General features: G+C 56.6%; 2 protein-coding genes across 2 annotated transcripts; both read left to right on the plus strand.

Moving 5' to 3' along the window:
* Positions 1 to 3,166: 3,166 nt before the first annotated feature.
* CUEDC1 (CUE domain containing 1) lies at positions 3,167 to 13,085 on the plus strand. Its single transcript, XM_084299550.1, has 10 exons — positions 3,167 to 3,598; positions 4,151 to 4,278; positions 5,146 to 5,254; positions 6,476 to 6,659; positions 7,130 to 7,213; positions 7,928 to 8,017; positions 8,697 to 8,790; positions 9,022 to 9,080; positions 9,750 to 9,820; positions 10,027 to 13,085. Exons 1-9 carry the CDS (start codon positions 3,308 to 3,310, stop codon positions 9,815 to 9,817), a joined length of 1,107 nt encoding a protein of 368 aa, XP_084155676.1. The 5' UTR covers positions 3,167 to 3,307; the 3' UTR covers positions 9,818 to 9,820; positions 10,027 to 13,085.
* Positions 13,086 to 16,477: 3,392 nt separating this feature from the next.
* On the plus strand, positions 16,478 to 18,784 carry MRPS23 (mitochondrial ribosomal protein S23). The gene is made up of 5 exons (XM_084299457.1): positions 16,478 to 16,571; positions 16,649 to 16,816; positions 17,020 to 17,097; positions 17,222 to 17,345; positions 18,467 to 18,784. Exons 1-5 carry the CDS (start codon positions 16,528 to 16,530, stop codon positions 18,620 to 18,622), a joined length of 570 nt encoding a protein of 189 aa, XP_084155583.1. The 5' UTR covers positions 16,478 to 16,527; the 3' UTR covers positions 18,623 to 18,784.
* The last annotated feature ends 8,338 nt before the right edge of the window (positions 18,785 to 27,122 follow it).

Genomic DNA, 27,122 nt, shown 5'->3' on the forward strand with positions numbered 1-27,122 from the left:
CTTTCCCTCCGCAGCCTGGAGCAGGGGAAGAAGGGCTGGTCTCATCCAGCCGCGTTTAAGCAACCCCATCTGTTGTCTGAGCTGCAGCAGACAATATTCAGAGAATATTCTCCTTCGCGCTGGTGCCAAGGCTTTGCCCTGAGTTGCGAGGGCTGTGAGCAATCAGTCCCGCTGCTTTTACAGCTGCCGGGGCTGCTTTCCTTGCAGAGCTGAGCAACTGTTGTTCCCAGCATGAAATCGCTGGGCTCACCAGCCCCGAGGATTATCCAGCTGCTCCTCTGCTGGTCCCGGGAGCACCCTCAGCACTGTCTCCTCCACGTCCCGTCCTGCTCCGCGTCCGTGCTGCGGGGTGTCGCGTGCCCTGGGCTGTGCAAAATGAGCTTTCCAGGCTCATCAGCTCCCCAGCCAGCTCCACGAAGGGTTTCTCTGTGGCTGCTGAGGTCTTGCTCTTGGCTCCGTCTCGGCCGAGTGCGGATTTGGGCTGTGTGAGCTGGGGGTGCCGTGGGGCTCCCTGCGCCCGGCCGTGCCCCGAGCGTGGCGCTGCCCTCGCCTGGGGCTGTGCTTGGCCGCCAGCTTCCTTCCTTCCTTTTTGGGCCATCTGCAGGATTTTGCTTTTCCTGGCACCCTCCCAGCCCCTTGCTGACATCACGGAGCCACCGGCCAGCAGTGCCCAGACCGTTCCCTGTGGCACCGGCACGGGGATCCCGCTCGCCTTTCTCCGGATTTGAACGCCTGCTGCTGTGAGGGGGTTTGCATTCCTCTAGGATGTCATCAAGACATTAAAAATGGGGTTTTTAAGACCTGTGTTTGCAGCCTTGCCCCTCTGCGTGCCAGGGTCACTGCCTGTGCCTTGCTTTTGCCCAATTTGCCTGCGTGAGCACCAGCACCGGCCGGGCAGCGTCCCTGCGAGCCGCGCCGCCGTGACTCAGGTTTCACGGGCTTGGGAGCGTCCTTGTGGCACAATCCCTCGTTGTTGTTTAAAGCCAGATGTGCAGCAGAGCCCTTTTGGCATACAAATGTCTTGTCCCCGTCCCTGATTTTTTTTTTTTTTTTTTTTTCATCTTAGGACCAGAAGCTTTCAATTATTCAGCAGGCTGCTGCTCCCAGTCACGCTATCTGGCATGGGCTGCAATTTAAATGAGTCGTCCCAGACCCTGGTGCCTCGTTGACTAACACCTTCCACGGAAAAGAGGCGTCTGCAGCGGGGAGATCCCGGCCTTTCCCCGGCAGGGCAGAGGGATTTCCACACTCGGCTGCGTGTTGGTGGCCGGGGCCTTTGGCTCCCTCTGAACGGGGCTGCCCAGCCCTCGTGGTTAAGGGAAGACCTTAAATACCCGCTCAGAAGTCAAACGGTGGGAGACGAATACCCCTGACCACAGGCACTTGTTGTTGCTCTATAGATCTTAGGGTTTTAAAATAGACTGGGGGATTTCTAGGCACACTTCCTGATTTTGGAGACCGATTTTACGATGTGATGTTTTTGATATGTTAGATCAGCAAAGCCACACTGGTGAGTTCTCCGCAGGTCTCTTCACCCTCAGGTCTTTGTGTTTGGATCCTGTGTGTGTTTGCAGCGTGTCCTTTAGGACCTGTTCTCCCCTAGATGTGTGGGCTCTGAACCTGCCCTCGCTGAGTGGCCGAACCCTGAAGGAGCGTGGGTCCCCCGGGGAATGTGTTAGAGCTCGGTTTAGCGTGCGACTGAACCAGAAATGCAATATTGCGATTAAAGCGTAATCCCAGAGGTGTGAACAAAGCTGGCTTTTCGCTGTGAATGAATCATGGCAGCAGAGGAGGAACCAAGAAGCAATGTTTTATTAACCGACTCCAGCGGATTTGTTTGCCGTCGCTGAACAGAGCCGGGCAGGGCGCTTGTGGCGTCGCGCCCCGCTCACGCTGCACAAGCTGCAGCAAACCCTGCCGGGCGAGAGGGCTGGGATGGAGCTGGCTCGTGGCCGAGCGATCCCTTCAGATGCATTTTTTTAGTGAGTGCAGGGCAGACGGTGGCTTTCCACGCTCAGAAGTGCCTCCTCGTGAGCCTTTCTGCTCCCTCTCCACCAGTCCTGGCTCCTGTGTGTAGGGTGGCCTTGGTGAGGGCACGGGAGAGCTCGGGTGACCTTCAGAGGTGGCTGCTCTGCTTAATGGTGTTGAACCTGATTATGCAGCCTTTCACTGAGAAATGTGCCTGGTGTGTTCTTCTCGGTTAAATACAGTTTTAGGGACAGTTGTTGTGAACTCTCCGCCTGCCACTTGGGAAAAAGCTCCTGAAAATGATATTATGGATCCAAAGTGTTCCTGGGGTAATTCTTTTTAAACAGCGGAGTTAATCCAGAACTGAATTTGGCCCTGCGTTTCCAAATGAGAAGCAGTGGCTGTATAATCTGTTTATGGTTTTAAAGTGAACGTTAATCTTGGATTTGGTGGCTTTTCCCAGGGGTCGATTTGTTGTGCTGCAGTGCTTCAGCCCCCTGCACTGAAATGACTCCATTTTTTTTTATTATTTTAAAGAGAGATTTCACCGTGTTTATAAATAAACATAAAACCTGGAAATGTGAAATCTGTGGAGCCCTCTGCAGTGGAAGCAGTGCCACTTTCCTTACCTCGCAGCTCTCGCAATTTGTGTGTGCAGTGCCTGGCACAGCGAACCCGAACTCCTGGCTGCTCCTGATGTGCCAGGACACAGCTGAATAGGGTGAATTTGGTTGAATTTCCCCCACTGAAGCAGGAGATCTCGCTGTGCCTCTGGGCACCTTGCTCACACCTTGGCGGCGAGCACGGCCCCTGCCTGCAGCCTCCTGGCCACGCATCGGGGCATGGATGATGCTCGCGCTGCTGGCTGAGCAAGTGAGGCAGAGCCACAAAAGGAAGAAGTTAAAAATCGTGCTCCTCCCTCCGAAGGGAAAGAAAAACCCCTAGAAGGGGGGATTTCTGAGATGGGCTTTAGATGGAGGTGTTACCAAAAAAGTGCCTTGTGCGCATCCAGCTGCCGCTCCTGGAGGGGACGGAGCTCAAAGCTGCCCTGCCGCCCTGGGGTCTCTCAGCTCTTTGCAAAAAAAAACAACCTCAAAAAGGTGACTTTTGTGACTTCTCTCCCCTCTGCCCCACAGGTGGGAGGATGCTGCAGCGCGCCGGGGGCTGACACGCGGTGCTGCGGCCACAGGGAGCGGTGCCCCCGCCGCCCACCCATGCTCCCCGCCGACGGCCGGGGCAGCGCCCCGTGACGAGAGGCACCAGGCACTCGCCTTACCGGGACTGGGATCGGGACTGGGACCAGGACCGGGACTGGGACCGGGCCCATCGCCCCCGCGCCATGACGAGCCTCTTCCGACGCAGCAGCAGCAACGGCGGGTCGCGGGGCGGCTCCTCGGCGCAGGAGCTCAACAACAGCCGCCCCGCCAGGCAGGTCCGCCGGCTGGAGTTCAACCAGGCCATGGAGGACTTCAAGACCATGTTTCCCAACATGGACTACGACATTATCGAGTGCGTTCTGAGGGCCAACAACGGCGCCGTGGACGCCACCATCGACCAGCTCCTGCAGATGAACTTGGACAGCAGCGGCTGCGACGACAGCTCGGACTCGGAGGACAGCATCCCCCCCGAGGTACCCGCGCGAGCAGGCGGTGCGGTCCCCTTCTGCCCTGTTTGTGCCACCTGCAAAATTGGTACCAGCCCAGCGGGCGGGGGTGCGAGGGCAAGGGAAAGGCAGCGGAGGTGCTGTCATCACAGCCCTGCAGCTGTGCTTCGCCAGCTCAAGGAAGCTGGACCCCTGCAGCAGCACCCTTGGGAGCTGCCGGCCCCAGGGGTGCAGGGTGCCTGGGCACCATCCAGCCACCACAGGCAGCAGACGTTTGAGTCCCAGTTTGGTTGATTTGTAGCACGCAGCCTGCTTGGTTTGCCTCGGGCAGTGCTTGAGGCTTGAGCCAAACTGCTTTCCTCCCTCCTTTCTTCCCCCAAACCAACAGGAAGCCTTTTGCTGCCGTCAGAGGATCCCCCCCAGTTGCCAAAATGCTGCGCCTCGTCCCTCGAGAGCAGCACCCCCGGTGCCAGGGGACAGAGCCAGGACGTTTGTCCCCATCCTGCAGCAGCACTGGTCCCGGTCCCTGGGGGGAGCAGTGCCCCTGCTCACCCTCACCCCATCCTTCTCCCCCTCCAGATCCTGGAGCGGACCCTGGAGCCGGACAGCTCGGACGAGGAGCCCCCCCCCGTGTACTCCCCCCCTGCCTACGAGAGCCAGGCGCTGGGCACCCGCTGCCCCCGCGCGCCCCCCACGCCGCCGCCCAGGTGAGCTCCAGCCCCTCGCTGTGGCACGGGGCAATGCCAGGGGGGCTGCTGGGCACGAGCCCCCCATACGGGAGGGGTCTGGCGTTGGTTTGTTAGGACTGGGCGAGCCGAAGCCAAGGGGGATGAATGAAGCTCACAGCTGGCTAAATAACATCCGCGAGGCCCCGAGACGTGAACAGCTGAGGGGCCCGGAGAGCCGCTCCCGGAGCGAGTGGAATGGCAAAAATCAGCTCCTGGGGGCGGGGAGCGCTTGACGCCTCTCCAAAACGCCAGGTGCTGCACGGCCGGGGCCCCGCACCTCTTATCTCTTGGCACGGGGAGCCCTCCTGGCTGTGCCGCCCTGGGGAAGGGCAGCAGGGCCACGGCCGTGGGAGGGCAGCGTCTCGGGGCGCTGCCACGCTGCTGCTGCTGCTCCATCGGGCTGCTGAGCCACGACCGTGGGCTTGGAGGAAAGCGCCTGCCACTGCCCTTGCTGCCTCCCTGTGCCAGGTCCCCGCTGCAGACAGTCCTGCTGGTTGTGCAGGCTGGTTTTGATGTCCGGGAGGCAAAATGTATAAGCAGAGCCCTGCAGGGGTACAGCTCCCGCGGTGCTGTTTGCCAGGATGCTGAGTGAAACAGCAGGAGAAGGAAAATGCAGCCTGCGAGGTGGTGGGGCGAGGCCTGAAAACAACTCCCCACGATTTCAGACTCGCTAGGAGAGCTTTTCGCTCTCCTGAGCTCATGCTAACGCAAGGACCTGGGGAGGCAGCGTGAGGTTTTCCAGCACCCAGGACAAGCGTGGAGCTGGGTGGGAGGCCGCCGTGCCCCCCATTGCAGCGCCGTGGGGTCCCCCTGGCCCAAGGGTGCTCTCTGTGTGTTTCCCCACAGGACGGACGTGCCGGGGCCCGGCCGCTACAGGAACTGGAACCCACCGCTCCTGGGCAACCTCCCCGAGGATTTCCTGCGCATCCTGCCCCAGCAGGCTCCCCGCACCCAGGTGAGGGCCCCGCTGCGCCCCGGCGCTGAGCCACTCACTCCCGGGCAGTGAACCGAGCGAGGCGTGCAGGAGAAAACTTCCAGCTGGGCTCCGAGGCTTCTTCTCGCCATTAGTTAGCTCAGCAGGCGGTGCCAGAAATGCCACGTGCAAGGAGCAGTCAATATTTTAAATTATTTGACCTGCTGCCCCGGTGAGAAGCGCTCTTGGGCAGAGCAGCGCGTTCGGTGCGCTCGGGGGCTGGTGTTGCAGGCGTGAGATACCAAACCTTGTGCAAAGCAGAGGATTCCCGTGGGAGGCAGTCCCCGTATGCTTCACGGCTGTTTTGGGGCCACGCAGCTTGGCCTTGCAGCACCTTTCTGCAAGGGCCAGCGCCCTCCCAGCGTGGCAGGGACCAGGGGAGAGCTGCAGATGCCCTTCCCTCCCCGTGCATCGTCTCTTCCCTCCCTTTTTGGCTCCAAAGGCAGCCTGCCACGTTTCCATAAATAATTGCCCTGGAAGTTGAGCTTCTCAGGCTATATTACCTTTCTGGGAATAGGAACATGCCAATTCATTTGGGCTCAAGGGGAGGAGAGGAGCAGCTGCCCTTTTCTTTCCCTGGTAATTGTGTGCTTTTGCTTTTTATGGCGCTCTGAGAGCAGCTACAAATCAGATAAATATTGTAGGCAAGGGTGAGATTGCTACCGTGCAGCGTGGCTCTGCTCCTCCACGTGTGCAAACGCGCCAGGAGCCAGGGGATGCGAGCACAGGGGCGTTTGCCAGGGGGAAACTGCAGTCTCTGCTGTTTCGTCGGGGAAATTAAAGCAGCGATGCCGGCTGCGAGACCTTCCTCCCTCACCTCGACACCAGGTGCCGTCCGAGTTCAACTCCCTGTATTTAAATTAAAAATATTTGCCAATAGGCTCTGAGAACGAGCTCCTCCAGGGGCACAGCGGCTCCTTGCTGTGCCGTGCTGGTTCCCAGACCACGGGGGGGGGTGCTCCCGTGCAGGAATGCCATCCCCTGGCTCCTCCACCCCATGGGGGTGCCCAGTGCCCCCTTTGCCCTGGCTGGGGGGTGCCCCTCCGAGTGGGGCTGTTGGAGTGGGAGGCAGGGACCCCGCTGCCAACAGACCCTAGGAGCAAAATGCCAGGGTCAGCATAAAGCAGGGGGCTCTGGGGAGCTTTATGGGGGGCCAGGTCCCACGGCCGTGCCCAACCTCTGCCCCGTTTGCCTCCTGCCCAGGGCTCTCCAGGCTGCCGGCAGCCCGTGCCGAGGGGGCTCGGCCCGCGGGGCCAGGGCTCGCTGGAGCAGGAGAGGAGGTGGAAGCAGTACCTGGAGGACGAGAGGATCGCGCTCTTCCTGCAGAACGAGGAGTTCATGAAGGAGCTACAGAGGAACCGGGATTTCCTGCTGGCCCTGGAGAGAGGTGAGGAGCACCGCGGGAAGCCTCTGCCTGCGTTTTGGCCGCATGCCTCCCTGCAGGACGGAGGTCCTGCTGTGGTGGCCTGGCTGCTGGCGAGGCGGAGACGTGCAGGATGTGGTCAGGGCCGTGGTGGCAGCCCGACCTGCCAACACCGAGCAGCAGGTTTTGTTCCCGTGCTCCTCTTGGTGCTGAGCTGCCCGCCACGAGGCTCTGCTCCTCCTGCCCAGCAAATCTGTGGCACGGAGCCCTGGCAGTGCCCTCCAAGCCCATCCCAGGGAGACAGCCAGCATGGCTTTGCCAGGGCTGTTCCTCCCCTGTCCCCGTGCACCTTCCCTCTTCCCCTCACGTCCTCGTGCTGCTGTGAGGGGCCCCTCAGTGGGCTGTGAGCACAGCAGGCGGGCAGGGGAATGAGTGAGCTGCGTGCGCTGCCCAGGGCTCTGACCAAGTGGGCCTCGGGGCTTTTTGTTTTTCAGACCGATTGAAATACGAGTCAAAAAAGTCCAAGTCGAGCAGTGTTGCTGGCAGCAACGATTTTGGTTTCTCCTCCATACTATCAGGTAATTTCAAGAGGCACAGGAGCATCACCTCTCGTCAGCTGGGTGCCTCCCAGCTCTGCCCGACGGGCCGTGCTGTGCTGTGCCATGCCAGACCGTGCCGTGCTGATGCCCTCTGCTGTGGCAGCAAGGGGAGGAACCCAACTGGTCCCTCCCTGCTGCACAAATCCCCAGAGTGCACAGGAGAGGGGAGGGCAGGCGATGGAGATGGGTGCTGGTGCCCTCCCCGGCTTCGCCCTGCCTTCCCCAGGCAGCACTGCTCCCGTGTCCTGCCTCTGTCCCTGCGCTGGGAGCAGGGATGCAGCTCCCAGGGGTGACAGATCCCGCCCTTGCCTTGATCGGAGCAGAGGATTGTGCCTGGGAGGCATAATGACTGTTCTGGGTAATCCTGATTAACCTCGGCAGCAGGGCAGCTGCCCGGGGACAGAATTAGCACTGGTGTCTGTCCGCGGCCCCGTGCGGGGCCGGGCAAAACGCGGCCGAGTCAAGGTCCCTGCAGCCCAGATCTCTGCACCCAGGGTCTCCGGGGTTTTGTCAGTGTGGGGTCCTCACCTGGAGCCAGCCCCCGGCGTGCTGATGCCTTCACCCTGCTCGCTGTGCTCAGCGCCACTCGTGGCAGGGCCGCGCTCCACGAGCGCTGGAACTGGGTCATGGAAATGATTTGTCTCCAGCCTCTCCCGGCCACGTGCCGCCTGTGAGCAGATGTTTGCCTTGCAGGTGACGCAGCCCCCCCCGGAACCAGCGAGGCCGGCAGTGCCGTGTCCGACGATGCCTTATTCAGAGACAAATTGAAACACATGGGAAAGTGTGAGTCGGGCTCCAGCTCCGGCGGCGGGCAGCCCCTGAGGGGTGCAGGGGGTGGCGGGGGGCAGAGCTGGCTCACACAGCACATCTGTGGGTGTTTGGGTGCTGCCATACGTGTCTGCTGGCACGTGTGCCCCTGGGCTCCTTGCCACCCCTCGCAGCAGGCTGGCACAAGTGTCCCCAGCACCCCTCGACTCACACAGCTGGCACGTGGGTGTGCAAGGCATGGAACACTGCACGCTGCAGGTGCACGTCGCGCTACGACACTGCTCAGCCCTGGCAGCAGAGCTTTGGGGTGAAGTTTCTGGCTGCGTTTTGCAGTCCTGGGCTTGGGCATCCTGTGCCCGGTGCCACGCGGGAGTCCTTCAGTCCCAGCTCTGCTGGAATCCCGGAGGAGGAAGCAGGGGGGTTGCTGTACCTCTCCCTTTCCCAATCTTTCCCTCTTAGCCACTCAGTCTGCTCCTCCCATCGCAGAGCAGCCCGAGTTCTTTGGGCAGCCTGGCTCAGAGCACAGCTAGCTGAGACCCCCTGGGGAGGGCTGGGTTAGTCACGGGGAGGGAATGCCACAAAAATCCCAGTGAAAGGCTGACAGTGTCAGCACCGTGGCCATCTCCTCCCCACCACCCACGGCGGCTTTGGGGAGGGTTTGGGGTGAGACTCTCACCTGGCTGCTTCCTTCCAGCAACGCGCAAGAAGCTGTTTGAACTTGCCAGAGCCTTCTCCGAGAAGACGAAGATGAGGAAGTCAAAAAGAAAACACTTGTTGAAGCACCAGGTGTATCCTAAAAGGGGCTCGCTGCCATCTGTCCCCAGCAGCTGGGAACCGCTGAGGGGCTGCAGGGTGCAGGCTGGGCAAGCCGTGGTCCCAGGGGACTCCGCGAGGCTGTGGCTTGGCGAGGAGCCTCCCCAGCTGCCTCCCACGGCGGGGCTGGGGGCTGTGAAGGGTCACTGCTGGTGCTGCGGCCACGTCCTGGCCCCCTGACAAGTTTTCCTTAGCAGAAGGTGCAGGTTGGGGACGGCAGCTTCCACGGCAAATCTTCTCGACGATGTGGAAGGACACTCGTGCGGTAAGAAACGCCGTGCCGTGCCGTGCTGTGCCGTGCCATACATTTTGGGCTCAGCCCAGCAGGCTGGGGACCCGCTGTGCTGGCCCTGTCCTGCCCCACACCAAGACCAGGCTGAGTGGGATCCTGTCGGGTCCCTGCCGGGGGCACAGCCACCCGTGTAACAGGCTCAGCCCCAGCACCACGCAGCTCTCCGGTCAGCGCACGCTTACTGGGTGGCTGTGGACAGGCTTCTCCTCTTCTGGGGAGTCCCGGGGGTTGTGGCCAGGCTGTGCACAGCCTGGGGCCAGGGCACTGCCTCACCAAACCTGTCGGCAGCTGGATTTGCACCGAGGCACCTCCTGGCACTGTTGTGCCAACCCCGACCGCCCCGGAGCTGCCCCAGGTGTGACTGCGTGGCAGAAATGCCTCCCTGGGCCAAGACCTCCTTCCACCTTTCCCAGGCGTGTTCTGGCAGAGTCTGTGTCCCAGTCCCGGGGTGTTTTCTGCCTGAGCGAGGAAATCCCTGCCCCGGGGAAGGACCCGAGCTGCCTCTTCACTGCAGCACCTCCCTGGCATTGGGGCTGGCGTTGAGGCTGGATTTCGGGCTGGATTTGGGGCTGGTGTTGGGGCTGGCACCCCACATGGTGTAGCCGCAGCCCCCGGCAGCCCCCGTCTGCCTGTGCCTTTCAGATGAAGACTTCCAAGCACGGAGGCAGCAGCTCCAGGAGGAGGAGGAGACGCCAAAGGAAGGGCAGTAAATGGTGAGAGGCACTGGGGGATGAACGCTTTTGGTGAGCATGCAAGCAGCCCCAGGTGCTTTGGTTTGGGTCCGGAGCCCCTCTGGGTGTGGATGAGCCCCACGGGTGCTGCGGGAGCCCCGGGCGCTGCTGTGGGCTGGTGCTGGCCATGGTGTGGCTGAGGCTGAGCACACGCTGTTCTCTTTCCTTCCCTATCCCCTCCCCTGCAGGTCCCAGCACTGGGCTTTATTGCTGGCACAGAACATGCAAAAGGCTTAAGAAGAAGATGGCTGAAAAGGAAAGAAAAAAAAAAAAAACAGACACCCAACACCAAACAACCCAGTTTTTTGGCTGTTCCCCCTCTGCTTTTGTACTCCTCTGAAGTACAAGTATTGAAGTGAGGCACAAAGTTTTCTTACCAGGGGTTCGAAAACAACTTCTCCTATCTAGCAAATCAGCCAAAAAAAAAAAAAAAAGGAAAAAAAAAAAAGGAAAAAAAAGTCGGCAGCTGACCTGAGCTGCAGTGGAGCTGGTGGATCTCAGAGCCGAGGAGCAGCTGTCTCTGTCCTGCTCCATCCAAGCGGCGTCGCGAGAAGAGCGAAAATCAGTTGTGCTACCGAGGATGCGTTCAAACTGGGGATCTGCGGGGCTGCAGTGTCCTGGACATAGCTCTGCAGCGAGCGGATGTAACTTTGCTCTGCACACGCAGGAAAAGAAAACAGACGAGGGAGAGAGAACCTAAAAATCGTTGCCTACTATTGCTAGGAGTAATGAGCAGAGATTCAGATCAGGTAATAGTCGAGTAATATAAATTGTTTATAAAAGGAAGGGCCTTCTTTTCCAAGGCGTTTCGCTTTGAATTAAACCTTTGCCTTTGGCATTGCTCAAACTGCCTTGAAGCCCGGACCCGAAGCGGCCGCAGCGAGGCCGGCTCGCTCCAGCTGCGCTCCCTGTGCCGGCACGGCACCAGGGGCTGGGTTCCTCCTTGATTTAACCCTCACGGCTGAGCCAGGCCACGTCCATCAGGGGTGGCGTGCTGGTGGTGCTCCCCGGGTGCCAGGCAGGGCCCTCGGTGGGCCTGGGGACGCCCCTGCTGTAGGTAAGATGCAGATTTGGGCTGGAAGCCCGAGCCGGGCGTTTGCAGCTGGGGCTGGCGGAGATGTTCTCGGCACGGAGCGTTTGCAGGAGCTGCTGTGGGGCTGGGGCTCGGGGTGGCAGCAGGAGAGCTCCCTTCCCTGGGGGCTCGTTTTACCAGGGGAGGGCAGGGGTGGCCAGGAGGCAGCGCTCGAATCGTTGCAGCATTCAGAGATGCTGTCAGGCTAAAAATAATTACGTAAACAAATTCCTTCCCTGTGTAAGTAATGAGTGACGAGCATTAAGTCAGAAATTGCTCCCGCCAGCACATTTTCTTCTCCTTTATCGGCATAATCTGTTTACTGCTCAATTCAGGAGGTGGCTGTAGACGTGCCTGTTTCACTTTCTGGCTCCTGTGAACCAGCACAAATGTTGCAAGATTTGAGCTGTGAAGGCGGCAGACGCGGCAGCCCCAGCCATCAGACACACACGCAACTGTTGTCCCTGCCTCTCCGCGGGGTTTGGTAACAAAAGCCCACATTGCAGGCTCTGGCTCCCGACAGGCTCCTTTTCAAATCCTCCCCGGAGCCCGCATGCCTTTGAAGCGGACGCCAAGAGGATTTTTTTTTTTCCCCCACAAGCAGCGCAGCCGCTGCACCTGCTGAGCGCCGCCGCGCCTCGCTGCCCCGAGGCCGTCCGCGTCCTCGCCGGGGGACATGGCACGGGGGGCACGGTGCTGGGGACACGGTGCTGGGGGACACAGCGTGCCATGGGCACAGCCTGCGTGCTCCCGGCCGCACCAGGGCCCACACAGCCTGGGCGCTGTGGTGGCAGGCCGGCTGCTTGCAGCAGGAGCCCAGCGAGGTCTCGGCTCGGAGCAGCAGGAGATGCACCCCCAGGACCCATCCTGGCTTTGGTGGCGGCTCCTTTTCTGTGGGAGGAAGGGGAGAGGAGCGTCCCTCGAGTCTTGGTGCTGGCTGTAGGAGCCAGGGGCTGCAGCAGTCCCGAGCTTGCCTCGAAGGTGACGTTGTGGCAGCAGCAATGGGACGCGGGGAGGTGCTGGAGAGGCACGGTGCTGCCCTGTGCCGTGCAGGGTAGGACCGGTGTCTGGCAGGGTGTGTGTGTGTCCCTGTGTGCAGGGGCACGGTGTGAAGCTGGGGCTTCTTGCTGGGAACAGGAGGCCCTTCAGGAGCGGAGCAGGGCTTTTATCCCTAGCCTGGGACTGGCAGAAAGGAAGGAGGGGCGACTTCCCCGTTGCCTGCTGGCTCTGAGGTTAGCAGGAGGCTGCTGCCGCTCCCTCCCAGCCCAAAGCAGCTCTGCATATTTGGAAGAAAACCAAGCTTGGAATTGGATCAGCTTGTAAATGTTCCAGCGCCTCTGAGCTACCGAGTGCTTAACTTTCAGCTAAGTCTCCGTGAGTGCAGGACGTACCGACAGGCGGTGGAGCAGAAGCTCGGGTAGGAAGCTGCTTGTCCCCACGGTGCCATCACCCCACGGCTGCTCTGGTGGCAGTGAGAGGGTTGGGGGCGAACAGCAGCGAGGTGCTCGTGGCCAGGTGGTTGCTTACAGCCCACGGCCGAGCGCTGGTGGGGCCCTAGGAGGGTTTGTTGTGCCCCTTGTCCTTTTACGAGAGCCACGTAAGGCTTTGGTCTGCGATCTGGTGCCCTGGGTGAGCCACTTCCAGGCCGTGTCTCAGGCCAGGCCTGCTGGAAATGTGGGTAGAGGTGAGGCACAGGGGCACTGCGCAGCCTCTGTCCACTGCACGTGGTGGGTTTTGAGCCCAGCGCTTCGCGGGGGCTTGGGGCTGTGTTCGTTAACACGGTCTAACAACTTGCCCTTAAATATCCTAGTCTAGGCAAAGCCTCGCTGAATGATGTCACTCTGCAGCCATTTCAAAATATCTTGGAGGCACAAAGCATCATTTCAAAGGAGGATGGAGAGTGATTATTTTTATCTCCTTTAAAAAAAAAATAAGTCAGGTCTAATGAGTAGGAAGGCCACTAAAACCGGCTTGGAAGCCAAAATGCATTTCTTACATAAAACCGTGCAACTCTCAGTGACGTTTGTATCACTTCTCTACAAAATGTTTTAAAAGGAACAAACCAACAAAACCAATCTGTGGTGTGTGCGTGTTGCTATTTTAGACTTTATTTCCATAAGTGATTTTTTTCTTAAAGATGTTTAATAGTAATTCATATAATAAAGTCCTGTTGTACTCTTAACACCGATGTGTTTCGCTTTATGCTGCTGTTACTTTTGGGAAGGAAAGAGATGAGGGTGGGGAGGGAAATGCCTCCCCTTGCTGCCGCTCTGGCCATGCCCCTTGTGGCTGCAGATGCCCCAAAGCCACCCTGGCTCCTCACCTCCCAGCATTTGGGTTGCATCCTGTGGTTCCTCTGGAAAGCAAGTGCCCAGGGGAGGCCGTTATGCTGGTGAGCTCCTTTCTGCATCCAGGGCCAGATCCTGCTCCCACCCCGCAGGACACCTGGGGCAGGAGCAGGTCCTGTTGCATCTCTCAGGTACCTGTTGTGGAAGAGCATGAGAAAAGACTGGGAGCCCACGGCCAGGGGAGCCCGGTAAGGCCGTGAGGGTGGGCTTTGCACCAAGGAAATCCCCAGGGGTGGCAGGGAGCAGCGATGCTCCCCAGGGGCTGTGACCCCAGGGCTGTGTGTGAGCTCACAGCGTGCCCGTTGCCAGCTCTGTGTGCGGGGACCGGGACCTGCCTTTCAAGAAAAAGCGGAAAAGGAAAAATGCTGTGGCTTACCCACTTAATTCCGAAATAACAAGCCTCTCAGGGATGGGGCGTGTGCATTTTCTTCAAACTGTTTCATTATCCATCGCGCAGCAACTCCTCCGCGTCTGTCAGGCAGGCAGTCTGGCTCCTTCGCCTTGTCTCCTAGCGGGATGGAAAGACGTCATTATAATGAATTCTTTCTGAAATATGTGTTACCAATCTCCAGCCCTGCACTTTTTGGTGCTGTGCTGAGCTGGCGGGATCACCAGGTGTGGAAGCCCGGAGCACTTGGGCTGTGGGATTGCTCTGAGCTGGCGGCACGAAGAGGGGTCACCCCCAGGGCTGGTCCCAGCATCGCTTCCGTGCTGCCGTGGCCGGTGTCTGCCCAGCCGCTGGGCTCAGCTTCCCTCTTGTGTTCTCTGAAATGCTTTGAAAGAAGTCAGAGAAGTCTCTTTGACTCTGTGCTCTTCGGGCATTGAGCCCATGGGGCTTTTTGAGGGTGACACTTGTTCTGATGCTCCAAATCAGGCCCCACAGCTGATTTAAGGGGCAGCAGCAGGGCTTGGGTATGTGGCAAACCTGAGGACGCATTCAGGCACTGCTGGAGGTGTTTGCAGACCTGCAACAAACCCTGCTCTCCCACCAGTGTGCAAGGGACACCCCAATGCTGGGGGGGGCTGAGAACCACAGGGTCCAGCCTGGGAACACCGCTCCGTGCCCCCACCTCCCCTGCAGCCCAGCTCCAGCTGCCAGGGAGCAGCGTTTGGTTGCTGGCAGGGTTGGAGCTCCCCAGCCTCACGTGTGGCTTGGAAACTTTCCCTGTGAAAGAAGGCGCTGGAAAAAGTCAAGGCATTCTTGCCTTAAATGTCAAAAGCATCAAAATGCTGGAGAAACCCTGGATGTGGCCTTCCCGGCGCAGCCAAGGAGGCCGTCGTAACCCGAGGGGGGAGCCAGGGCTCTTTGAAAGAGCTGAAAAGACCGGGGCCTGCCCAGTCCTTTGAGCAGCTCAGATGCAGCCCTGGAGCGGTCCCAGCAACTCCCTTTTGAATTCTTCCACTCCACAGGGGCAGGAGTTTTGTCTTTCAAAACTTTCTCCCGGCAGCGGAGAGAAGCCCGGGACTGAGAGCTGCGGCTGGCCCGTGGTGAATGCTAGAGGTGTCCTACGCTGGCAGCGGGTACCTGCTTCTGTCAGCCCTCGCTGGAAATTCACTGCCCCCTTCCTTTATAACACTGCAAGATGGAAGGAGTGAATGAATGCTTTTATTATTATTATTATTTTTTTTTTTTTTTCACCAGCTCATTCCCAGACCGAGGGCTGCATCCTAGCGAACAGGCATCACGTCAGTCTTTGCCGTGTGCTTCTTGGAAGCTGGCTTCACGGAACCGCTGGCGGGGTGGAAGGCTGTTTGCACAGAGCAAACAACCTCGGTGTTGTTGGGATTTCATTAATCAGGGTGAAAAACACAGGCTGGGGCTCGGGGCTGGCAGCCAGGCACCGTCTGCTGCCACCTCCTGGGCCCAGCCAGCAGTGCTGGGGCTGCGGGGCAGGATCAGGCCCTGGTGCAATCCTGCTGGGTGCTGGCTCTGGGCGAGACCCAGCACAAAATGGGACCGAAGGGAGACCCCAGCTCTCTGTGTCCCACTGCGGGGGGATGTTTGTGGCCCCCCAGTGCCGGTCTCCAGGCTGCTGTGGGCACGTCGTGGTGCTCAGCTGGGGGACAGCGGACGGGGAGGGTGTAGAGAGCCATGGGGGCAGAGGACGAGCCCCAGCCAGCAGGACCCCAAACGATGCGGGGCCATATGGGCGTCCTCCCTCCCGTATGGAGATAAATGGTGGGCTGTGTGTGCCAGGATGCGTCTGGGCAGCACAGGGCAGCATTTCTGGTGTGCTCCCTCCTTGCAGGAGCACCCAGCGCAGCCACAGCAGCTCCCTGTTCCTTTGGGGCCAGCAGCTGTCCTGCCCCATCACTTGCAGCCACCAGGCAGAGCAGCCCAAATGGCTCCCTCGGAAACCAGAGACGGCAGCACCGCCACGTCCCGCACCCTGCAGGCGCTCAGCGGGTGTTGTAACGGGGCGACAGCTGCTGCCATGGCTCCTGCTCAGCTCCATCGTGGTCTGCCATCGTTCGCAGGCCCCAGGGAGGCACAGTGCCCCGCTGCAGGGTGGGCACGGCCACCCCGTGGTGGTGGGAGCATGGCAGGGGAACCAAAACAGCCGCTGGGGAAACAGGAGTGGGGTGTGTGTGGTTTTGGGGTGTGAGGTTATATTTTTCACAGCATCCCTCGGTCTCCGTGCCAGGTCCATGCTCCGGCCCCTGGAGCACTGAGGTCCCCGCTCAGCCCATGTTGGGATGCGGTAACACTGCTCCAGGACTTGTTTTGGGGTTTTTAGCCCCAAAAGCAGGATAAATCTGGGACCTGTTTTGGACTTTTAGCCCCAAAAGCAGGATAGATTTGGGACCTGTCTGGGGACTTTTAGCTCCAAAAGCAGGATAAATCTGGGACCTATTTTGGAACTTTTAGCCCCAAAACAGGATAGATCCCAGCAGGTGCTGCCCAGGCGAGTGGAGGGGACCCTCCGGGCTCCAGAGGCCCATGGGGGTTTGGGTTTCAGCCCCGTGCCCATCGGGGGCCACCAAGGGCAGCAGAAGGACCCCGAGGGCCCCGTCCCCGCGTGTTCGTGCCCGTGCCGGGGGCGGTGGGGGGTGCTCGGTCCCGGTGGCGCTGTCCCTTTAAACGGCGGTGGGGGGGGCGATCTGGGTGGGCACCCGCTCGGCTATCGACTCCTTCTGCCTGCGCGCCCATCCGCGGGCCCAGCGCGCCCTGCGAGCTGATTGGTTCAGCGGCGCGGAGGGCGGGCGCTTCCGCTTCCGGGCTGGCCGTTGCTAGGGGGCGGCGTTGCTAGGGGCGGCCTAGCGCTGCCATGGCGGGGAGCCGCGTGCAGAAGGTCGGCAGCGTCTTCAGCCGGTACGGGGGGGGCCGGGCCGGGTTGGGGGCGGCCCCGCGGCTCCCCCCAGCCCCCTTTGAGCCCCCTGTCCCCGCAGGACCCGCGACCTGATGCGCATGGGGGTGCTGCGCCAGCCGCTGTGGTTCGAGGTGTACGCCGCCTGCCCGCCGCGCCGCGAGCCGCGGTACCGCCCGGCCCGGCCGCGCTACGGCCGCGCGAGGGACGGCGTCAGGGAGATCCTGTACCCCGAGGACGCCGTGCGAGCGTGAGTTCGGCCTCGTTCGGATCCCCGGGGACCGTCCTGGGGCCCCCGGGGTCCCTGTTGTTGGTTGGCTGTTGTAGAATACATGAGGTGACCCCGATACTGTTTATTTCCCTCAAACTGTGTCTCTCTTTGATTGCTGGAAAACCTGAACTGTTTTTTTTTTTGTTGTTTTTTTTTTTTGTTTTTTTTTTTTTTTTGAGCAGGAAATTTTACAGAGTATACGGAAGTGGTCCAAGACCTTTTGATTTATCACAACTGAACTACAAATCGACGTGCCAAAGGTAAATCTTTTTTGTTGATATGTAATTAAACTAAAAAATGCTTCTGAAACTTGCCCCTGTCTCCTCTTAGGTCAGCAAACCAAAATGTTGTTTGTGAGAGTAAAAATACAATCTTGAAATCTAGGTTTGTTGAGAAATACAATGAATTGAAAGAAGAAGGGAAAATTGAAGAGGAAAAATTGTTTGAAGAAACAGGAAAAGCCCTTTTAGCCAGTGGGATAATTTTGCAGAGAAGAGGAACAGATAAAGTAAGTATTAAACATTCAGAAAACGAATTGGCCAGTGGACTCAAAAGGCTTCATTTTTAGGTTCTTAAGATGGAGTTAGTCCAAATTAAACTCTCTATAAGTTACCAGAGAATAAAATAGAACCTCTTCTGGGTTGAAGATAGCTGGCACACTTTTTCTATTCCTTCTTAGTAATTAAGTATTCTAATGTAGCATCACTCTCGTTCTTTAATCCTGATTTGGAAATTTATGTATAAATCTTGCAGTTTGCTTCAATAAACTAAACCAACATCGATAACAACAAAGCCCACACACTTATTTCAGTCATTTTTTGTTTATATTTTTAGTTTGGGGCTCGTTTATTTATGTCTTTGCTAAGAAAATAACTACCCAGAAGAATTGTCTAACATGTCTTGCATCTATTTTCATGGATGTAAAAAAGAGGAGATGGCTCCTGGGCACATGGAGTCTAGTTCCTTGTTACTTCAGATAATTGTCATGTAACTCTTAATGTAAAATGGGGTAGAAAAGCAAACCGATGCTTCCAGAACAGCGCGTCAGGTAGAGTAGAACACTGCTGCTCTGTGATGGTTAGCAATCTTTTTACTTTGTTCAAGTCTGAAAGATAAGCAGTTCTTTTGAGAATGATGTCCATTTAGTTTGAACACCCTCAAAAAGAATTGAGAAAAAGATTTTGTAAAAATGGCAGCTCTGCAAACAAAATTCGGCTGTTACTCTCTTCTGTAATGTGCTCTCTATTCTCCTAATTGTCCAATTACCCGTGGGCTGAGCATCCATAGCCTCTTTTCAATAAAAGAGCCTGACCAGGAGCAGAAATTGGTTCTATTACAAGTAGATGTCCAACGAGCGCGTGAAAAGATGAAATGGCCAGCTGGCTTTAATATTTTACCTTGAGGTCAGCGATCTCATTTTCATTTCTTGCCCTGGTGATACCTTGAGACTGCACGTACTTTGATAATAACCTAAGCATGAGGTAGAACTTAGCTGTCAGCTTTCTCAGACATACGCACTGGCTGTTGCTTTCTTTTGCTCTCTTCAGCTGTGCTTTGGAAGAAACTTGTTGCAGCCATTTCTTTGTTTTGGTTGGGTTTTGTTTTGTGAGTGTCTGTCTTTAACTGTAGGTAACACAACAGAGTCACCAAGATGCTGAGGCCAGGGATTCTGTACTACATCAGCAACTTCAAAGCGTGTTGGAGGAGATGCAGGGAAAGAAGAAAGATGTGGAGGAGCAGAAACCAGAACTGACAGAGACACAGAAGGAGAGCCCCGTGTCCTAACAGCTGTAGCGTTGTCTTCTCACATCCCGCAGCTGGGCATAACATGCAGGTGGCGTTCACCTGCTCAGGAACCTGTGTGCCCACAGCCTGTGGTTATGAGATTTTTGAATGTTGTCTCACCTTTTGATGTGGAAAATTAAATGTTTTCTTTAAAATGGGAAATTCTGTCTGTTCAGGCATCTCATTCGCACTAGTAAAGATGTTTCTTAACTTCTTGCAGTGACGGTACAGTTTGTGACCGTCCTGCTGCTGAAGTGTCCGATGCTGTTTGTTTGATGCATTCTGACAGCTGTCTGAAGTGTCATCTTTTTATAGCTAATTCAGAAGAGATGCTATTTATATAAATGTTCTGATATGTTCTCTCTGTTTCATTGCTTGCTTAAATTCCTGAGAGGATAAAGTATAATAATACTAACTAATTTGGATCTTTGAAAATCTTAGTGTCTCTTAATGCCATCAGTCACCTCAGAAGCGTGAAGGATGCGCTGTTATAACTCTTTGCTGAAGACAAAGTTGAGTGCTGTTACAGAAATAGTCACTGAAAATTGGGCACAGAAAAGCTGGAAAATAGCAATCAATCCTAGAATTCAGAGCTGATTAGACTTGCGTTTTTCCCACATCTGTGAACTCGATTGCCTAGCTTGTTTCTTATTAAGAATTTTGTTTTCAGGCTAAGGGAAAAACAGTAACAAGAAGAAAACAAACAGGTTTAAATCATGTCAAGCAAACCTCTTCCTCTTCTGGCTCTCCCCCAGAAAGGAAAAGGTCAAGATTTCCTTTTGGTTTTGTACCTGCCTTCCAGACCCCTCCTCCACAATAGTGTTGTGACACTGCTGAAGGCGATTCAAGCAAACTCTCCCACACCTGTATTGTATGGCAGTAAAAAAGTATGACTTAAAGCTGCCCATCGTTTGTTTCTGTAGGGCTTGATTCACCTCCTGATTGCAGTGCAATTACAGTGGAATTACTCACTTATCCTTGGAAGGTCAAACTTTATTTCTACTCCTGCTCAGTAATTCTAGAGGGGTGCAAGACTTTATTAGAAGAGCAACAGCCTCTCTATCTTAGCGCCTCTGTGACTGTGACCTCCGGGCAATCTAGAGCTGAGGGGGGTGGTGTGGGTGCCTGGCTGTGCAAGGTGCTTCCACGTGGAGCATGGATTACTGCCTGCATCGCTAAATCCATGTGTAGCAGCCCCGTACAGAGGTGAATGCAGTGCAAGTATCCACGCAGACCAAGTCTGGGAACCGCTGTGCTGGGTCACTGGTAGGAGTTGGGCTAATGTAAACAGAGGTGGGGAGTGAATGAGAAAAAAATCAATTAAAATGGGATTTGGGCCAAGGCTGTGCTGGAGAGGAGGCGCGCGTACTGAGAATAAGTTGTCGATGCATTTCAGTCATCTGCAGCAAGCATTTGAGTGGGGATTTCTTTAAATCACAGGACCCTGCTTTGATTAGGGCCAAGGCAAGCTGCCCTCATTAGGAAAACTCTGGCAGCTGTGATGTGAATTCCTCTTGCATGGGCCAAGCAGTTGTTGCTAGCCCAACTAGAGGGCTGACCAGCGGTTCCACACCTCCTACAACTGCAGCTTTCTGCCTTTGCTTTTCGTGTTTGTTTAACTGAGGTAAATATATTGGAAAAAATCCTCTATCGCATTATCGCTGTGGATGATGCTCCAGGCTTGCCCAAAACTGCTAGTGGAAATACTTCCAAACAAAAAGCAGTACAGTGAAGTTGGACGCCGTAACGGGAGAGGTTTCTCACTCACTTCATTAACAGCTTGGAGGCCTCCTGCTTGTTGTCACTTCTCTAAAATGTTGCCAAGATGACAGAAAGAGCCTTTCCTCCCGGCACCTGCTGCAACCTGCTTCATCCCTGCATCCTTACTGAGCTTGCTGTGTCTTCTGGAGCGCTCGGAGGAACAACAATTGTAGGGAATCGAATGGAGCCTCGGCCTCGCGCTCTGCCCTGGGTCAGTTCCTACGCAGAGTGCCCAAGAAGGAAGTTGGAAGTGTTTCTCCGTGTTTTTGCGTTGGAAAAGGTGTCTGGAAGCTGCTCCCCGGGCAGAGTGCTGCCAGCTGGACGAGCTGTTGGTGCCCCTTGGCCTGGCTTCCCCTCCCTGTGCTCCCTGCAGATGCCTGGTGCGTGCAGTGAGGTCAGGGCAGCGGCAGTAAGGGCCCCTTCACGCTGCTGCTCTGAAGCGTGGTCAAATTAGCTGGAAAAATAAATAAATGAGTGAGCATAAACATCCAGTGAGCCAGCAGAGGTGATACGGGAGGTGCCGTTCCCTCGTGGTGCAAATTAGGGAATTATTTCCTGGCAGCTCACGGGACGGGGGTCCCCAAGAGCCCCGCGGACCCGGGGGGGCCGGGAACGGGGCTGGGAACGGGGCCGGGGCCGGGAACGGGCCGGCACCGCTAGGGGGGGGCCGCGCTCCGCAGGCTGCCCGCAGCCGGCCCTGGTGGGGATGGGGATGGGGAGGATGATGGAGGTGATGGTGGGGATGAAGGTGATGGGGATGGAGGTGGTGCTGGTGATGGCGGTGGGGGTGCTGGTGATGAAGGTGGCGGCGGTGATGAAGATGATGGTAATGGCGATGAAGGCGGTGACGGTGATGAAGGTGGGGGTGGTGAGGGGTCTCTTGCTAGCTGTGGTTTTATTCACGTGCTTCTGCCCTGCCCTGCCCGGCTGGATTACCGGGCAATACAGAAAATGCCTGCGATGGTGATGTTGGCCGTGCCTTCGTCCCACAGCCTGGTACCAGCATGGAAAGGAGCCCAAGCTTTCGCCCAGAAAAATGTGTGAAAAGAAATCTGTTTCCCTCAGGACCAAGCAGGGTATATGGGTGGGCACAGGGCACAGAGAGAAAGGGGAGCAGGAGGGTGCAGGGCAGCCCGGACCTCGCCTTTGTCCCCTGCTCCCTGTGCTGGCCCCTACCAGCCGGCTGTGCCGCGCTGCCCCTGCCTCCTGCGGGGCAAAGCCACAGATGTGACCTTGTCGCCTGCCCTTTGCCTCTGCAGGGCAAGTTGTGCATTAGAATAATTTCCTTGTGCGGGGCAAACCTGTCTCCTGGTATTCTAACACTTGCTAATGACTGGAGCAAAGCTTTTGCTGTCTTGCAATCCTACACCCCATTACGGAGTGGCCGCGTGACCTTTTCTGAGCTAAATTGCTGACCTCTTTCCTCCTGAAAGATGAGTGGTGTGTGTGTAGCAGTTCCTCTTTCTGATTGCCGAGCTATTTTTAAAGTGACAATAAATGCCAAAGTATCGGTTACAAGGTTCCTTACTCCTTGAGGCATCAAAAATGAAAGACAATGGAAGGCAGGAGGGAACCCTCTCTACATCCCTGAGAGCCAGGCTGAAGGTTTTCCAAGGTCAATTCCTAAAGTTGGAGGCCTCACCTGAAAACGTGGGGATGAAGAACTCGGCCAGCCCTCTAGCAGAGCCCATCGTGGACTGTAGAAGACTGGAGCCAGGCGCCTCTATCATTGTCCACCACCACATTGCCACAGCAGCACGAGAGATGGCAGCAGCACTGCCTGCTCCTGGCTTCAGGGCTCTGCTCTCCTGAACCCCAGTGCTGTGAACCTGGCCTGTGCCGCTGTTGGTGCTGCACACAGAAGTCTCTGAGGAGGCGACAAAAGCTGCTGGGGGTGCATTTGGGGCCCCCGGGGTGAGGGGTGAGCAGGTTGGAGGAGAGCCGGGTGGGCGCTGGGCTACGTGCTGCAGCACATCCCGACCAGGCGCGGGTCACGCGCCCGCAGATTATCGGCTGGTATGTGCTGAGGGCAGGGGAATGAAGGATTTAATAGGATCAGACCTTGTGCTTGGAGCCGGCAGAATAACTCGCCAGCTGTGCCAGAAAGCCAGGTGACCTGCCCGTGCCGATGCCAAGCTTCGTTAAGGCAGGTAGTAAGGCATTTAATGTGTAAAATTGCAGCTCCAGATGAGCTGTTAATATATTGCTTGTTTCCAGTCATGACAGTCCGAGCTCAAACCCTCCCAGATGGAGGGAGCTTCGTGGTGCTCCAGCACCGTTTTTGTGTGGTCTGAACGCACGGCAGCACCGGGTGGCCACGTCTCCCACCCGCTGTGTACAAGATGCAAACATTTTGCCTTTGAATAATTTTCCTACAGACCTGCTCTCTTTATCCCCATTTTGAACCATGGAATATTCCAGAAAGCTGTACCTGTTTAGAGCTGGGTATGAAGCAGTCTCATCACTTGGCGCTTAGATCAAGGCAAAAGCCTGCTTTGCATCACCTGGATTCGGAAAGCTTTCATTTGGGTAACTGCTGGCTGTCCTGGAGGAGCAGGCTTGGTGCTGCTGCTGCGGCAACCCACGTGGGGCTACGTTCTGCAACCTCGGTTCCTACCACCTCTCAGTTTTGTTTTCCAATGAGTGAATTAATTTTTTATTTTTATTTTTTAGCCATATAGGCTGGAGCAAAGTGCTGCCCCCTGGGAAGGGCCTTACGTTGGAGTTTGGGGGGTAACAACCCCGTGATGCTCACGCGATCTGACCGCTGGGGCTGCGCTGAGGCACGGTCCACTGCCCGTGATGGATGCACAGCATTGGCCCCACCATAGGAGAGGTCCTGTCCCTGTCCTTGCGTGCTCTCACCTGGTGCTAGAGCTGGGATGGAGCTCGGGGCTGGCTGCCTGCTGCCCAGCGTGGACGTGAGACCTGCCCGCAGCACAGTGGGGACACGGCCATGTCCCCACTGCTTGGAGCCCCCATGCCAGGAAGGATGCGCAGGGTCCCCGCTGGGACTCGGGCAGCTCGGCTGTCCTTGCTGCTGTCTCTGTGCTGCTGCTTGTATGCATATTGCAAGCTCATTCTGATGTGTGCTAATGCTATTATCCTCCAGAAATTGAAATCAAGTCTGAACCTATAATGTTTCACTGGGAGGGAATTGGGGTTATATATTCCTGTGTACAGCAGCATTCTATTTCAGTCATAGCATTTAATTATGATTGGTGTGTTAGTGCCCACCAGAGCATAACAAATTGTCATTATGTTATTCTGCTGAGTCTAATTTAATTGGCAAGTTGTCACAAAAGCAATTATCCATCATTTATTTTGTTGCCATAACCACATCTTGGAGAGCACCTGCTGTCTGAAGTGGAAAGGCTCTGCAGTCTCTTGGTCCTGGATTTCTTCCACTTGTCTGACACAAAGACACCATTTCCTCCCCTTATTTAAAAATATGTGCCTCATTTCCTGCTGCGCTCTCGTGTGCGAGGCTGGAGATGTTGGGGGAAATTCAATGTGGGCAGCGACCTGTCCGAGCACCTCCACGTCCTGGGTGGATGCCACCGAATGAGGACAGCCAGCCTCTGCTGGGGACATGGGGACACGGGGCAGGGCTCAGGGGGACGGGGTAGGGGACGTGTCCTTACTGGGGTCTGGCTGGTGCCTGGCTTTGAGCTCGGCTCCTTCTCACCCGCCTGTTAGCCAGGGCCAGAAATGCACAGGGTGCTTTCTGGGAGCTGCTTTGGTGGTTAATTGGAGATGAAAGTGTCTCAACTGGGTGCAAAATGCCTCCAGGAGTGCTCATCCCAGGGCACGCAGTGGTGCTGCAGGGCACTGCGAGCCCAGTGCCAGCCCCAGCGCCTGGAGTCCTCGGCCAGCCCGCGGCACGGGCAGGGCTGCCTTTAATAAGCAAGTTTCTGATAACTTATCTGAGCTCCCATAAAGATTAGGAGGCTGGCAAGTGGAGATTAGTGGTTCCTTCTAATCTAGCAGGCAAAGCAATATAAGGCTTCCTGAGATCAGCCCCAAACTTCAGATTTTCTCCTGCCCGAGACAGTGCGCGGCTGCCACCTATTAACTTGTGAGGTTTTGGAGAGGGCACCCAAAATCCTGCAAGGCTAACGCAGACTTGAATGAACTTGAAGCCTGTGACTCACTGTGATAAATGAGTAAATAAATGAAAATCTGTTTTGATGTCTGTATTTCTCTCAGTTACTCCCCTCTCCGCCCTGTCTGTAATCTCTTCCCCTCTGGTAGTTCTGATTAGCTGCTAATGAGGAAAGATGATTTTGTAGTTAAAGCACAGGGAGAGGGTTTTGTTCCAGGTTCTGCTGCAGATACCAAGCCCTTCATTTTTCCATGCCTTGATTTCCCCATCTGTAAACCAAGATACCATTTATTTAGGATGGATGTTTTAAAATTAATGAATTGCTACTTGCAAAGTGATTTGCTTCAAAGGTGGTGTGCGGCAGCTTGAAAGGGAAGGTTGGACCTGAGAAATTTCAGCTGGAGCTTCCCCTGGAGCCCTCTGTGCCTGAAGCCTTGTGCCGGCAGCGTTTCCCTTCCCAAACCTGGTGCCCCGCCTGGCATTTATCGGGAGATCAGCTGGATGCCATGCGGGTGCCACCACCAGGTTTTCCTCCCCTAACAGCAGAGGCTGAAGCTTTCGCAGGGACATGCATCAGTGATGAGCAGGACATCAGCAGGGGCCCCTTCCCCCTGGCAGCTGTGTCTTGGAGAACAAGGGCACCTCTCGGCAGTGCCGATGGCCCTCACCCAGCCCAGGCACCCAACTTTGTGTGGGGCTCGAGGAGGCACCGCTGGGTTTGTGCTCAGATCACCTCCAGCCAGCCGCCTCGCTTGCAAGCTGTCCAATTCTCCACTGCCGGCTCAGTGCCAGTGCCAAATTCCCCTTCCCTGAATTGCTTCTCCCTTCTCTTTGGCTCGCTGTCAGCTCTGGATGCCTTTGCATCACCTCCTTCGTGCCGGATCCAGATCGGACAGATCCATGGTGCATGCTCGGAGCCTCCTGCCAGCCTCCGCCTGCTCCTGGGGTTCCTGCCAGGGGAGGACGGATCAGAGGTGGCCACTTGAGGATTTAAATAACTTGATCAGATTCCCTCACGTCTGGCTGGGGCGCACGGGAGATCTTCCCTGGTGCAGGGAAGCGGCAGTTTGCTGGGTGCCAGGCGGTGCTGGGCTGATTTATTGGTGACGATCCTCGGGGCCACAGAACTGCTGGGTGCGATAAATAATGAATTGTAATGTATTCTTTAGCAAATTATAATGAAAAACAGAAAATATACAGAGGGGAGCAGACAAATACATTCCCCAGTTGGCAAGTTAGTGGCTGCTGGCAGCCAGGAAGCGGGTATTGAGGAGGGTTTGGGAATTTCTGGGGCTTCCCCTGCAGGTAAATAACCTCTCTGCAGGTGGGCTTGGTGGGTGCCCTGCTTCTGCGTGTGATCCCGAGGGACAAAACCCCTCTGGGGAGGCTGGGGGGGTTGGGTGCAGCCCCCGAGGTGCCCCAGCAGGGAGGTGGGAGCTGGGTGCTGGCAGGTGGTGAGATCCAAAGGGTCCTCACATGGCACTGGGGCGGTTTCCCCCCTGCTAATTATCAGCTGCGGGGGAGGAGGGCAGTTTTTCTCTCAGCATCTCTGCTGTTGGGGCTGGGAAGCAGGGCAGGAGCTGGGATCCGTGCCTCTTTTCCCAGACCACAGAGGAGCCACCTGGGTTTCTCTCCATCCGTGGCACCCCGACTCGCGCTGCCAGCAGCATCCCCGAGCAGAGGCGGTGGCACCAGGGGGTGCTGCGCGCTCGCAGCTTGGACCGCAGACGCTGCTGCTGCGAAGATGGCAACAAGAGGAAGGTGACTTTACTTCACCTGCTTGTTTTTTATCGTTACTGTTTTCACTGGATTGCTCCCAACTCACGCCCGGGATGGTGAAGCTGTAATTAGGACGACATTTCTCACTGAAGCGCTTGATGCTCTCCCTGCTCCTCGCTGTTGAAATATTTAAACTCCTGGGGTCTGGAGGAGGAACACCAGTCCCTGTGCTGGTGAGCAGCAGCTTGGGGTCAGGAGGGCCAGGCCCCCGTGCCCCTCTCCCAGCCCCACAGCTCGGTGCTGCCCCTCTGCACTTCCAGGGGTCCAGAGCCTGCACTGGGGTCCCTGATATGTGCCCCATCCCGATCCCTTGGTCAGTCCCACACATTGCTGCTCAGTAGTGGGCTGGGGTCACCTGGGATCCCATCAGCTCATCCCTCCCCTCTCTCCCCAGTCCTCTGACAATTTTGCCCACAAAATGTTGCTTCTGCACTTCTACAGCCTCTGACGTCCCATAATGCAGCTGCAGTCAGGTAAGAGCTGTGTGGCTAACTGATGTGCTTTGGCAAAACGGGGAACGACCTTCTGTATGGGGAGACTCGTGTGAGGTGCAGGGTGCGCAGCGATGCACAAAGGGATCGTCCCTGTGCCCTGCTGCCCTCTGCCATCTCCTGCCCACAGCCTGGGGCATTTGCTTGGTGTCTGCAGGCTGCATCAGTCTGCGGGCAAGGGGAGCTGTGGGAAAGCTGAGAATGATTCAATATGATAGCATTAAAAAAAAAAAAAGAAAAAAAAAAAAAAGTAAATTTAGCATTTAGCTGAGGCGACTGGATGTCTCCAGCACTGATGGGACTGGAACGGGACGTGGTGCCTCTGGGCTGCCGGTGGGACTCGAGCCATGGGGGCAGTGGCAGT

The sequence above is a fragment of the Netta rufina genome (assembly GCF_964035555.1).
Source record: "Netta rufina genome assembly, chromosome: 21".
Classification (NCBI taxonomy): domain Eukaryota; kingdom Metazoa; phylum Chordata; class Aves; order Anseriformes; family Anatidae; genus Netta; species Netta rufina.

Coding starts and splice junctions, on each gene's coding strand:
- MRPS23 (XM_084299457.1), top strand. CDS start 16,528: ATGGCGGGGAGCCGCGTGCAGAAGGTCGGCAGCGTCTTCAGCCG. Junction 16,817..17,019: donor CCCGAGGACGCCGTGCGAGC/GTGAGTTCGGCC, acceptor TTTTTTGAGCAG/GAAATTTTACAGAGTATACG. Junction 17,346..18,466: donor AGAGAAGAGGAACAGATAAA/GTAAGTATTAAA, acceptor CTTTAACTGTAG/GTAACACAACAGAGTCACCA.
- CUEDC1 (XM_084299550.1), top strand. CDS start 3,308: ATGACGAGCCTCTTCCGACGCAGCAGCAGCAACGGCGGGTCGCGGGGC. Junction 7,214..7,927: donor TTTCTCCTCCATACTATCAG/GTAATTTCAAGA, acceptor TTTGCCTTGCAG/GTGACGCAGCCCCCCCCGGA. Junction 8,791..9,021: donor CACTTGTTGAAGCACCAGGT/GTATCCTAAAAG, acceptor CAGAAGGTGCAG/GTTGGGGACGGCAGCTTCCA.